The sequence below is a fragment of the Saccopteryx bilineata genome, chromosome 3 (assembly GCF_036850765.1).
Source record: "Saccopteryx bilineata isolate mSacBil1 chromosome 3, mSacBil1_pri_phased_curated, whole genome shotgun sequence".
Lineage (NCBI taxonomy): Eukaryota > Metazoa > Chordata > Mammalia > Chiroptera > Emballonuridae > Saccopteryx > Saccopteryx bilineata.
In genome coordinates, this window is record NC_089492.1 from 293,451,682 (window position 1) to 293,465,085 (window position 13,404).

Consider the following 13,404-nt stretch of genomic DNA (forward strand, 5'->3'; position numbering starts at 1 on the left):
TGTCCGCCTGCGTTGCAATTTCCATGAGGGGACGCACCGGAAAAGCCCCTCAAGCAACCTGGGGCATGTCGGGAGATGTAGTCCACGTGGGCATGCTGCCCATAGGCCGGACCTTTCTGGCGCAGGGTTAGCGGTGAGTGGAGGTGCCCACTGGAAAATGGAACCGTGCACGGTGCGTGGGGTATGGGGTGTGTGGGCTGTGTGTGTCGGTGTGAGGAGGTGACGGATGTGTGAGGAATGTGGTTGCTGGTGTGCAGGTTGTGTATCATGTGTAGTGTGTGTGGCTCACTGTGACCATGTACAAGTGATTCCACATATCTATGCGTGTGTGACTGCTCATTGCCCTGGAGGTTGGGCTCTATTACCCTCTGTAACCACATGCGTGGATATTTCTGTGTGTGTGTGAGAGAGAGACCTTTGTGTTCATCACGTGTTAGTTGTGTAGATATGTGTGGCTGTCCCAGTGTTTGCTGGTGTCTGTTAGATACAGGCACAGGTGGAAACAGCATAAAGGTCCAGGGACGATGTGTGATGACAGCGATGACACTGTATGTTACCGCAATCATTGTGATTGTGACCGTGGGTGTGACTGTGACACAATGGATGCCTGGTTGTGTGATTATGTTTCTATCTGTCTCCAAATTTCCCGTATGGACACCAGTTACATTGAATTAGGCGCCACCCATATGACCTGATTTACCCTTACTTACCTCTATAAAGGCCCTTTCTCTAAATATAGTCGCATTCTGAGATGTACTGGTGGTTAGGATATGACCAACACCCCAGTAAATATGGCCAGGCTTGGGGGAGTGTCAAGGTTGGCAGTAGTCTATACCCCCCCCCTCAAACTGTACATGTAAGCTTATCGGTTTTTCTGAGTTGTTTTTTTTTAGAGGATGGGAGGCAGAGGGAGACTCTGAGTCTCCACCAGCATCCACGCTGCAAGCCCGCTAGGGGTCGATGCTCCTGGGCTTTTTTTTTTTTTTTTTAAACACCTGAGGCAGAGGCCAGGAAGCCATCCTCAGCATTCGAGGCCAACTTGCTGGAACCAATTGAGCCTTGGCTGCGGTAGGGGAAGAGGAGAGTAGTAGGGGGAGAGAGAGAGAGAGAGAGAGAGAGAGAGAGAGAGAGAGAGAGAGAGAGAGAAGGGGGGGGGGAGAAGCAGATGGTCACTTCTCCTGTGTGCCCTGTCTGGAAATCGAACTGGGACTTCCACATGCTGGAGTGATGCTGTACCGCTGAGCCAACTGGCCAGGGCTAAACTTTTTTTTTTTTTTAATGATTCTGTTATATGGCTACATAGTTTTCCATTGTAATTTACTTACCCTCTCCTTTGGGTTCTGCACCCATTCCCAACGTGTATGTGTGGACACTGCGGTTTCCTCCACACCGGCATTCAACTCATTCGCTGACATTACCTATCTGGAGATAGCATCAGACTCCCTGGTTTGAGGGTTTGGTCCTCCACATTCCCCCTTCAGACTCTGATTTAAAGTCCAGCCTTGCCTGACCTGTGGTGGCGCAGTGGATAAAGCTTCGACCTGGAAACGCTGAGGTTGCTGGTTCTAAACCCTGGGCTTGCCTGGTCAAGGCACATGTGGGAGTTGATGCTCCCTGCTCCTCCTCCTTCTCTCTCTCTTTCTCTCTCTCCCCCTGAAAAAAAAACACCTGAATAAAGTCTTTTTAAAAAATAAAAATAAAAAAAGAAAGAAGATGCTTGACATCACTAAAGTCCAGCCTTGTACTTCTGAACCACTGGCTGCAAATCAGAGGTTCCCACAAGCCTCTCCTTGGGTTTATTTGCTAGAGCAATACAGATCTCAGAAAAGATATTTACTCACTAGATTATGGGTTAAAATCCCTTATTTGCAGTGTTGCTTCTCGATGTTAGAAATGTTTGTAAAAAGTAAGTTTACAATTGCACCTGTTCTGAGGAGAAGGACAAAATCTTGCACTGTTTGCTGTATCTTTTCCAGGACATGAATCATCCCTTTGTCCGGGGTGTACACTTCACTTCATCTTGCAGTTTATCAATTAACATCACAAAAAGGGTGAGTCCAGTATATAATATTTTGAGAGATCACATTCACAACTTTTATTACAGTATGTTAAAATTGTATTCTATCATTGTTCATCTCTTACTGTGCCTAATTTTATAAATTCAACTTTATCATCCACATTGGTGACTGACTCAACCTCCAGCCCCTCTCCCCTCCCAGAAGTCAGGAGGGTGCGACTCCAATCACAGGGTTGATTGCAGACCCCACTCTTACGTTACTTAGGGGCTTTCCAAAAGTCATCTGACTCACAAAACAAGACACCTTTATGCTCTCATCTCTTAAGAAACTCCGTGGGTTTTATTTAGCTCTGTGCCAGAAACAAGATGAAGACCAAATACGTGTTTATTAATGTTTATTTTTAAAAATTTACTTTAGAGAGGGAGAAAGAAAGAGAGAGAGACAGGAACATCAATCTGTTCCTGCATGTGCCCTGACCTGGGATCGAACCAGTAACCTCCGCTCTTCGGAACAATGCTCTAACCAACCGAGCTATCTGGCCAGGGTGTGTTCATTAAAATAAAAAATCACACTGTTGGCCCTTGGCCGGTTGGCTCAGTGGTAGAGCATTGGCCCGATGTGGAAGTCCCAGGTTCGATTCCTGGCCAGGGCACACAGGAGAAGCGCCCATCTGCTTTTCCTCCCCTCTCCCTCTCCTTTCTTTTTCTCTCTTCCCCTCCAGCAGCCAAGGCTCTGTTGGAGCAAAGTTGGCCCGGGGAACTGAGGATGGCTCCATGGCCTCCGCCTCAGGCGCTAAACAGAGCTCAGTTGCTGAGCATCACCCCCTGGTGGGCATGCCCAGTGGATCCCAGTTGGGCGCATGCAGGAATCTGTCTGCCTACCCCCTTCTCACTTTGGGGAGAAAAAACAACAAAAATCACACTCTCGGTGCCCACCTGGAAACTGAACTACTATAAACACATGTAATCATTAATGTTCCTATGTACTAATTTTTCTGTGTATTCATAATAACTGCCTAAAAATCAATGGATAGGCCCTGTGTGATGTCAATTAACTTCCCTAATTAAGGGCCATCCCTGGGCACAATGGGTGACCAGAAAATGCCATCTGCAAGTGGAAGGCCCGTGTCACCTGGTGAAGCAGGCTCCTGATAGGCTGGCTGGCCTAGCAATAACCTCCTTCACTCCCACTAGTCAGTTGATCATGAGAGAAAATTTTTTAAAAAATCCTCTCAGCCACCTACTTTTAGGTCAGCACTGTCCAAAAGAACTTTCTGAGATGATGATGAAAATGTTCTAACTGGTGAACAGTTGAAATGTAGCTAGTGTGACTGAGGAAATGAATTTTCATGTTAATTTTGGTTAATTTCAAATTATAGCTAAATAGCGACCTATGTCTAGTAGGTAGCACGTTGGACAACACATGCTGGCTGACTTGACCTTAGATCTCTTGACAAGAGGCCTACAGGACACTGCTTTTCAGATTTCTACCTTTTGCGCAAATGACTTGAATATCTGTAAGGAAGAACGCAGGAAAATGGGGGACTTACCTTGCAGGTAACATCATGGGGTCAAAGTTATTTTGCATTAAACTGCTTCCGCTAACACGCGCGCGCGCGCGTGTGTGTGTGTGTGTGTGTGTGTATAAGACACAGAGCCATACAGATGTTTTAGTGGCAGAAACAGACAGTAAACAATGAAACAAATTATTAAACTTACTTTGATTTGAAAGTTGAGATTTTTGTTTATTTTCTGAACTAGTAATACTTTTTACATATTTCAAAATTCCAAAAATATCAAAAGATATAGAGTAAAACTTATTCCTCATCCCTTTCCCATTACTCCTCCCCTAAGAGCAACAGATTACTTGACACCTTTTCAGAGTCTGTGTGTATGAGAGCAAGTTTCCTCTTTACACAAACGGGAAACAGTGCACACACTGTTCACACCTTTTCACTTATTGTGTCTTAGAGCTCATCCCACATTAGTATATGAAGACAGTCCCATTTTTAAGGCTGAGTAGTTAGTTCTCCTTTCCACACCATAAATCACTTGGCTAGTTCTCCATGGTCAACATGGAGGTTATTTCCAAAGTTTTACTTTTGAAATCCACACCATGTACAGTCTGCATACGTACAAATAAATCTGTAGAATTCATTCCCAGCAACAGGTTTGCTGAGACACAGGGTTTGCCTGTAACTTAGCTAGCAACCAATCAACCACCCTCCCCAGACGCTGTGTCAATTGATGCTCCTGAAAACTGTTGGAAACTTCTGCTTTTGGATAAAAGTCAAGGCTAGTAAAATGCTGGGTGGAGGGCACATCGGTACAGTCCTCCTGAAAGATAATTTAAAAAGCTACAAGAAATTCGCTGTCAGAGGAGAAGGCTCAAAATATAGTAAGTATGTGTTACAGAGAACAGAAAGGAGTCTTATTTTCTAAACACAAAATAACTACATATACATATATATATTTTGTGTATAAGATTTAGTATTACACTATACATATGTACACACGTATATTTTTAAAGAAAAATTACAAGGAAAATTAACAGAATCTTAATGATCATGATCATCGGTGCATGTTGGAAGTATAAAGAATTAAATTCGTTTATTGCTTGATTTTAGAGACAGAGAGGGAGGGTGAGAGAGAGAGAAAGAGAGAGATAGAGAGAAACAGCAAGAGAAGCATTCATTTCTGGTTCCACTTAGTTGTGTACTCACTGGTTGCTTCCTGTGTATGCCCTGACCGGGGATTGAACCCACAACCACAGCATTTCAGAAAGACTCTCTAACCAACTGAGCTAACTGGCCAGGGCCAAGTCATTTTAAATAAATAAAAGAATACTTTTGTGTATTCTTTTTAAAATTGATTTACTTTTTAAATTTCTTTTTATTTTAAGAGAGAGACAGGAAAGAGTGGGTGAGAGAAGGTAAAAAGCATCAACACATAATTGCTTTCACTTTTAGTTGTACATTGAGCTTCTCGTCTGTGTCTTGACCAAGGCCAGGCCAGTGTCCACTTGCTCAAGCCAGCAACCTTGGGCTTTTCATGACATCAACCTTTGGGATCGTGTGAACGATCGCCCTTTCAAGCCAGCAACCCTGTGCTGACAAGTCCACACTCAGAGCCAGTGATCTCAGGGTTTTGAACCAGGGACCTCAGCATTTGGGTCAATGCTTTAGCTACTGCCACCATGGGTCAGGCTGTGTATTCTTTTACTTCTGTGCATTTTCTAGTTTTGTTATAAAAATGTGTTACTTTTTTTTTTCATTTTTAGAGAGGACAGAGAGGGAGAGAGAGACACAGAGAGGGAGAGAGAGACACAGAGAGAGAGAAGGGGGGAGGAGCTGGAAGCATCAACTCCATATGTGCCTTGACCAGGCAAGCCCAGGGTTTCGAACCAGCGACCTCAGCATTTCCAGGTCGACGCTTTATCCACTGTGCTACCACAGGTCAGGCCAAAAAATGTGTGTTACTTTTATAAGCTAATAAAACCATGCGTTTTCACTAGTTCACAGTACTTTTCCCTGAGGAGTTTCTTTTCTGTTTCAAAATATCTACCAGGAAATCAGTAGGAATATTATGCCTAGAAAATGTGACCTGAAATGAGAAGTGGAAAATTTACAAAGATCTCCGTTGCCTGGGAGAGGGAGCCAAGTACCAACAGTGGCGAGGCCACTGTGCCCTCAGCCCACCCAAATGTCTGCTCAGAACTGTGGAAACACGACCTTTCAGGTGCTGCCATTTCATGGGCCAGGTGGAGAGGACAGTCTCAGGCACAGCTGCAGAGCCATCTAGAACATGAAATCACAGCCGGAATCCCCTCCGCAGAGAACACTGGTAGTTTGAGCATTTCTGAGTCTGCACCTCATACCGCTGATTGGGGCAGTGAGAAGAAATTGTCAAAAATGGGGTTCTGGCCCTGGCCGATTGGCTCAGCAGTCGATTGTCAGCCCGGCGTGTGGAAGTCCCAGGTTCAATTCCCAGCCAGGGCACACAGGAGAAGCGCCTGTCTGCTTCTCCACCCCTCTCTCCTCTCCTTTCTCTCTTTTCACCTCCCACAGCCAAGGCTCCATTGGAACAAAGTTGGCCCCGGCGCTGAGGATGGCTCCATGGCCTCTGCCTCAGGCGCTGCCAGGGTTCTGGTTGCAGCAGAGCAATACCCCAGACGGGCCGAGCATCACCCCCTAGTAGACATGCTGGGCGGATCCTGGTCAGGTGCATATGGGAGTCTGACTGCCACTCTGTTTCTCACTTCAGAAAAAAAAATTGGGGTTCTGGTGGCTGGTCCACTTGGTGACATGTCATTTCCCTCTCAGGGCTGCCCAGCACCAGCTGCGGGGGTAGTGGAAACAGGATGATGTGAGGGAGCTGGCGTTTAGGTGGTCAAGTTTGCAAGGGCAGGCCCACCAAGAAGCAGGGGTATGGAGGGGGCCATCGAGGCCAATAGGACATCGATCTGCTGGCTTTAGGAATGGGATGGCAGTGGGAATAGACCCTGTGAAAGGGTCCAGGAACCAGAGGGCTGGTTTCCTGCTGTTCTGGCACTGTCCTGGGGCCCCCAACATCTAAGAGGTGAGGGAAGGGTAAGAAGAGATGGAGAGGATCAGGAGGGGGCAGGACCCCACAGTGCCAGGAGACAGCATTCATTACAAGGAGGGTCTGGCTGCTGGCTGGACAATCCAGGGGATGGAGAGATGAGGCTAGGAAGTGGCAGCATCTGATCCAGGGAATGAGAGCCCCTGCCGGACGGGAGAGACGTGCGGACAACGCTAGCTGCCTGTCCGTTACTTCCCAAGGCCATTTCTTAGGGTACAGGTCTGCACCACGGAGGCTAAAAAAGCTAAAATAACTAGCTTTCCAAGCTGTCTTGTCATTAGAGGTGACCTCATGTCCCAGCCTTGGCTGATCATAGACAATCGGCATCTGCTGGAGGACTTTTCTTTGAATCCTGCCTTTCCCTGTTCTTCTATTCTTGATTTGGATGCAATAATTGATGACACAGCAGTCTTGCTGCAACAAGACACCTTTTCTAAGCTGTGGGAATGGAAGGCTAGCTGCCAGGAATGAAAGAGAAGGTGCAAGTCAATGTCCAAGCACGGAACAGTTAAAAGTGAGGGCTAATAAGAAAGACCCATGGGCCCTGGCTGGTTGGCTCAGTAGTAGAGCGTCGGCCTGGCGTGCAGAAGTCCCGGGTTCGATTCCCGGCCAGGGCACACAGGAGAAGCGCCCATCTGCTTCTCCACCCCTCCCCCTCTCCTTCCTCTCTGTCTCTCTCTTCCCCTCCCGCAGCTGAGGCTCCACTGGAGCAAAGATGGCCCGGGCGCTGGGGATGGCTCCTCGGCCTCTGCCCCAGGCGCTAGAGTGGCTCTGGTCGCAACAGAGCTACCCCCCCCCCCGAGGGGCAGAGCATCGCCCCCTGGTGGGCGTGCCGGGTGGATCCCGGTCGGGTGCATGCGGGAGTCTGTCTGACTGTCTCTCCCCGTTTCCGGCTTCAGAAAAATACAGGAAAAAAAAAAAAAAAGAAAGACCCATGAGGACAAACCAGGAGGAAAGGCACGGATGGTTCTTTTTTTTTTTTTTTTTTTTAGGTGAGAGGAAGGGAGATAGTGAGACAGACTCCCACATGCTACTTGACAGGGATCCACCCAGCAACCCCTGTCTGGGGCCGATGCTCAAATCAACTAAGCTATCTTTAGCACCTGAGCTCACACCAATCAAGCCACTGACTGTGGGAGGAAAGAGGGAGAGAGAAAGGGAGGGAGGGGAAGAGAAGCAGAAGGCCGCTTCTCTTGTGTACCTTAACTGGGAATCGAACCCAAGACGTCCATGCACTGGGCCAATGCTCTATCCACTGAGCAAACCAGCCAGGTCCCGAGATGGCCTTGTAGACAGAACCTCCAAGGATGAGCCACAAAGGTTTTACCCCACCCATTGTGACACTCAGCATCCAAAAAACAAAGCAGACATGAGAAGCTGCAACAGAGTCTGACATGCGACGGTGACATTGAGCAGTGAGCACTGAGGCTCAGTCACTGTAATGCAACCCTCAGACTGTAGCCATTTGTCCAGTAGGCTACGTCTTGCACTTGACTATGTTCGGCCAGCCCAACGTTCATTCTGCAGGATGTTTTTAGGAAGCAATTCCCACGATCTGAAATGGGCTGTAACCACTGTTCCTTCATGCCAATGTTTGATGTTTATGGGATTACAGCAGGGGTCCCCAAACCTTTTACACAGGGGGCCAGTTCACTGTCCCTCAGACCGTTGAAGGGCCGGACTATAAAAAACAACAACTATGACCAAATCCCTATGAACACTGCACATACCTTATTTTAAAGTAAGAAAAAAACAAAACAGGAACAAATACAATATTTAAAATAAAGAACAAGTAAATTTAAATCAACAAACTGACCAGTATTTCAATGGGAACTATGCTCCTCTCACTGACCACCAATGAAAGAGGTGCCCCTTTCAGAAGTGCGGCGGGGGCCGGATAAATGCCCTCAGGCGGCCGCATGCGGCCTGCGGGCCGTAGTTTGGGGACCCCTGGATTACAGCTAACTTGACTAGAATGCAACTGCCGTGGGAACAGCAAATAAAAAAGGCAACGTCTGTGTGATGGATGGTCCACATTTGCTTCCCTTTAGCTTAGAAAGCAGGCAGGTTTCAACCCTGGGATTTTATACACCTTGGGCTATGAGACACCAAGGATCACACCTCTATCACAACGTTTGTCTTTATGTCAACAACAGCATGGTGAAAGGTTGGAGAGCTTGGCTTCCCTCTGATGTCAAGTTAGAGGAAAGCAATAAGATGATCGAGGTGAAGTTTTGCCACTGTGGACATTAATGGTCATGTTAGCATGCTCTGCATCATAATGAAATAAACCATTTTCTCTGAAGTCTGCCTTTACCTGGAACTGATAGCTGGGACCTTCAGCAGAAACCCCATTAAAGGTGGGAGCCGCACAGTTCACAAGGCATCCCAGCACACCCGGTGGCGTGACACCAGGTAGGAAGAACATTCCACCAGGCCAAAGCAAAGGGTCTCCAATGGGCAGACTGAAGATGGTGATAAAATTTTTCTCCCCCATAATTAAAGACTAAAAAAGAAAGAGGGGAGGCCTACAGGTTAACAGACCTACAGAAAATATCAACCACCAGATGCACTGTGTGAATCTTTAGATCCCAATTAGAACAAACCAAATAGAAAACAAACAATTTGTGAGGCAACCAGGAACTGCTGTACCCTTTTTTGACGCTATATTAAGGAACTAATGCTATTTCCGCTTAGATGTGGTAAGGCTATATAGTTTTACTTAGGATTTCATAAAAGAAATCATATTTCCTGTTTCATCACAGAATTCTTTTTTTTTTTTTGGTATTTTTCTGAAATGAGAAGCGGAGAGATAGACTCCCGCATGTGCCGGACTGGGATCCACCCAGCATGCCCACCAGGGGGCGATGCTCTGCCCATCTTGGGGCGTTGCTCTGTTGCAACCAGAGCCATTCTAGCGCCTGAGGTGGAGGCCATAGAGCCATCCTCAGTGCCCGGGCCAACTTTGCTCCAATGGAGCCTTGGCTGCGGGAGGGGAAGAGAGAGACAGAAAGAAAGGAGAGGGAGAAGGGTGGAGAAGAAGATGGGCACTTCTCCTGTGTGCCCGGGCCGGAAATCGAACCCAGGACTATCACATACCGGGCCAACACTACCGCTGAGCCAACCGGCCAGGGCCCATCACAGACATTCTTAAATGAAGTAACCATTTTTTTACTTACTGCCATGTCTCATGAGGAAGACTACAAACCACCACCTTGACACCACCGCCCTAATTCGCACTCAGGCCCCAGCAGTTTCACCCACACCCCATGCAAACAGCAACACTGAGAACCAGGCAACTGAAGGCTTAGTGTGATTATAATATGGTTTTATCCCCATGGACCAACAGGGTCATAAATATGTATGTGTGTGTCTGTGTGTATAAAATTTTTTTTTTAAGTCCTTGCCTTTTAGAAATATGTTCAGAAAAATGGATGAAATGACATGATTTCTGGGACTCATGTAAAAAGAATCCTGTGGCAGGTAGCGGTACCAATGAAAGTATGTCCATATTTTACAATTTAGATTAGAAAAATATGTGGATTCTCTTCCTATCTTCACACCAATTATGAATGATGCAAAAACGGTAATAAAAATATTACTAAAACCATAACATTGTAGGCCCTGTCCATTTGGCTCAGTGGTAGAGTGTCCGCCCAGCATGTGGAAGTCCTGGGTTCGATTCCTGGTCATGACACACAGAAGTGCCCATCTGCTTCTCCACCCCTCCCCTTCTCCTTTCTCTCTGCCTCTCTCTTCCCCTCCCACAGCCAAGGCTCCACTAGAGCAAAGTTGGTCCGGGCGCTGATGGCGGCTCCATGGCCTCCACCTCAAGCGCTAGAATGGCTCTGGTGGGCATGCGGGGCAGATCCTGGTCGGGGGCATGCGGGAATCTGTTTGACTTCCGAGGGGCTGGCGGGGAAGTCTCCAGACATCACCCACTGTCTCCTGGAACACAAAACCACTCCCCATTGAGAACTTCCAGCTTCCAGCAACCCTGGCTGTTCCAAGGCAATGGTTTCCACAGGAGCTGTGGGGCACCCCACCCCCACCCCAGGCAAGGCCGTGGAATTTCACGGTGCTTCTTCATCGCTTGTGATTTGGGCATGAGACTGGCTGAGGTGTGGGTGGGAGACAAGTTGCTGTCATTACTGTGAAGTGCAGACTTGTCCCCAGGGACTCTGTGGGTACCTATGAAAGAACCTGTTTGGTGAGTGTGAACCCAGATCCTCAGTTGATTTCACATAGAACACACATTAATTGCTGCATGCTGAGAATTTTACACAGAAATTTCCAGAAATGCAGTGGCATTTTGTTTTGCTAAAAACGTTTCCAAGAGTGAGTCATCGCTTTGAAAAGTCATATCCCACAGAGGAATGCCCCTCACAATATTTCTGTGGCTGACCCCGGACCCCATGTACCAGGTGACAACCAACAGGTCGTGTCAGGTCTCCAATGTAACAGCCCACAGTCGGGGAAAGATTCCACACTAACTCAGAACACGGTACTCCATCGTTAAGTTACTTTTGCTTTAATTATCCTTTACAAAAGCAGGGCCGTTCTACTGCTTTTACCTGTGAATTCATTTCGGGGGTCATGGAGGGAACAGTACAAAATAGCTGTGGTTAAAGGGGGGCACCAGGCCAGGCAGACCTGAGAACCAGCAATCACAGGTGTTTTGGGGAAGCATCTTTCATAGGAACTCAAAAATCGCTCTGGGCACTTAACCCCCTAGTACCCCGTCGGTGAGTACCCCACGTGGACTTACCACACTTCAATACCTGCAGTTTCTCCCCTATGTGGAGTCTCTGATGTCAAACAAGACAGAAGTGCCCACGGAGGGTTCTTCTACACCAATGACGTGCACTGGGTTTTTCTCTTGCATGATTTCACGGATGTCGAATAGGGCCAGTGCCCGGCTTGCGGGCTGTCCCACCTTGGTCCCGCCTCCTGGGCTCTCCCCTGGGAGCCCGTGCTGCTGCTGCTGCTGCTGATGTGTGCTGCGCCCGCGGGGCGGCTCCCTCCGCCGCCCTTTCCGCCCACGCCCACGAGGTTCCTCCCGTGTGTGAGTCACCTGGTGGCGGATGAGGTGCGAGCTCTGGATGAAACCCTTCCCGCACTGCCCGCACTTAAAGGGCCGGTCACTGCGTGGCAGGGCCCGCTCACCTGTGTGCCGGGCTGGGTCCCCCCGGAGTGCGTCAGGCCACTCCCGCTCGGCCAGGGCGGCGGCCTGCTGGAAGAAGAGCCTCTGGCGGCACTCGAAGGGCCCCTCGCCAGCGTGCTTGCGCTGATGCTGGGCCAGGGAGGAGCTGTGCCGGAAGCCCTTCCCGCAGTGGTTGCACTCGTAGGGCCGCTCCTCAGTGTGTGTCCGCAGGTGCAGGAAGAGGCAGGTGGTCCGCGAGAAGGACTTGCCGCAGACGCTGCAGGTGTAGGGCTTCTCCCCTGTGTGCGTGCGCTTGTGCCGGCCCAGTGAAGAGTTCTGATTGAAGGCCCGGCCGCAGTCCTGGCACGCGTAGGGCTTCTCACCAGTGTGGATCCGCCGGTGCACGGTCAGGTGCGTGCTGTGGCAGAAGGACTTGCCGCACTCAGCGCACTTGTAGGGCTTGTCGCCTGTGTGGATGCGCTCGTGCTGCACCAGCGATGAGTTCTGGCTGAAGGCCTTGCCGCACTCCTTGCATGTGTATGGCCTCTCACCGGTGTGGATTCGCTTGTGCACCGTCAGGTGCGCATTGTGGTTGAAGGACTTCCCACAGTCTGTGCACTTGTAGGGTTTCTCCGTGACTGGGCCTGGGGGGAGCTCTGCGCTGGGAATGGCCGCTGCGCTGCAGTCCCCATTGTCACAGGCCAGCTTCCCCGAGGTGCCCGTCTGCTGACCGACCAAGAGTGAGTGACCTTCCGAATCTGCGGCCTGTGAGTGGGGAGTCCAGACATCTTCTCTCTGGGAAACCCCCGGCAACAGATTTGGGGCTGAACTCAGGACGCAGGTTCCCCCACGTAGGCTTTCGTGGCTGCTCTCTTGAACTGGTGCTTCCTTGAGGCAAAATTCCGGCTGCCTCAAGTTCTCCTGGTCCTTCTCAGGCTCTCCAACAGGCCCCTCACAGTCCCAGCTTTCCCTGGGTGTAGAAGGACAGGCGGCCTCCTCCAGGAAGTCTTCCCTTTCCGTGACATGGGAAGGCTCCTCCTCCTCGGGAAGGCCTTGCTCCGTGGCTGTCCCTTGGCCTTCAGGTCCAAGCTCCCAGCCTGAAAGAAAGCAAAGAGCTCTCAGGGGTCTGCAGAAAGAACACAGATAAGGGACGGGTCCCCAACAGCTGGGTTCGATGTTGCAAGAACCCACTCGCTGCCCGGTGGATCCGGTTCCGCTTTTATGTAGACACCAAGGGCCCCATCCGCAGACGGCTTCACTCATTCATCCTCTCAACAAGCATTTCAGAAGCGCCTGCCACAGGCCAGGTTCAGGGGCTAGAAAACAAAATGTCCAAGCTACAGATGGTTTTTATTTTGGGGTGTTTTATTTTGTGGGGTTTTTTTTGTATTTTTCCGAAGTGAGAGGGGCGGGGGGGGGGCAGGCAGAGAGACAGACTTCCGTCTGCGCCCAACTGGGATCCATGTGGCATGCCCACCAGGGGTGATGCTCTGCCCATATGGGGTATTGTTCTGTTGTAACTGGAGCCATTCTAGTGCCTGAGGCAGAAGCCATGGAGCCATTCTCAGCACCGGGGCCAACTTTGCTCCTATGGAGCCTTGGCTGTGGGAGGGGAAGAGAGAGATAGAGAGGAAGGAGAAGG

General features: G+C 49.3%; 2 protein-coding genes and 1 long non-coding RNA gene across 4 annotated transcripts in view; 1 reads left to right on the forward strand and 2 right to left on the reverse strand.

Annotated features, from left to right (window-relative positions):
* ZNF544 (zinc finger protein 544) overlaps window positions 1–13,404 on the reverse strand; it is an 88,257-nt gene that overhangs the window by 26,162 nt on the left and 48,691 nt on the right. The gene's annotated exons all lie outside the window — the stretch shown is intronic.
* The window catches only part of LOC136331821 (uncharacterized), a 24,416-nt gene continuing 11,102 nt past the window's right edge, over window positions 91–13,404 (forward strand). For both annotated transcript variants that reach the window (XR_010730544.1, XR_010730543.1), the window contains exons 1-2: window positions 91–172; window positions 1,977–2,051. This is a non-coding gene — a long non-coding RNA (uncharacterized lncRNA). The remainder of the gene's footprint in view (window positions 173–1,976; window positions 2,052–13,404) is intronic.
* ZNF8 (zinc finger protein 8) overlaps window positions 3,796–13,404 on the reverse strand; it is a 24,534-nt gene continuing 14,925 nt past the window's right edge. Inside the window, exon 4 of the mRNA XM_066270805.1 lies at window positions 3,796–12,859. Within this exon, the coding sequence (XP_066126902.1) occupies window positions 11,415–12,859 (1,445 nt within the window). The 3' untranslated portion in view covers window positions 3,796–11,414. The remainder of the gene's footprint in view (window positions 12,860–13,404) is intronic.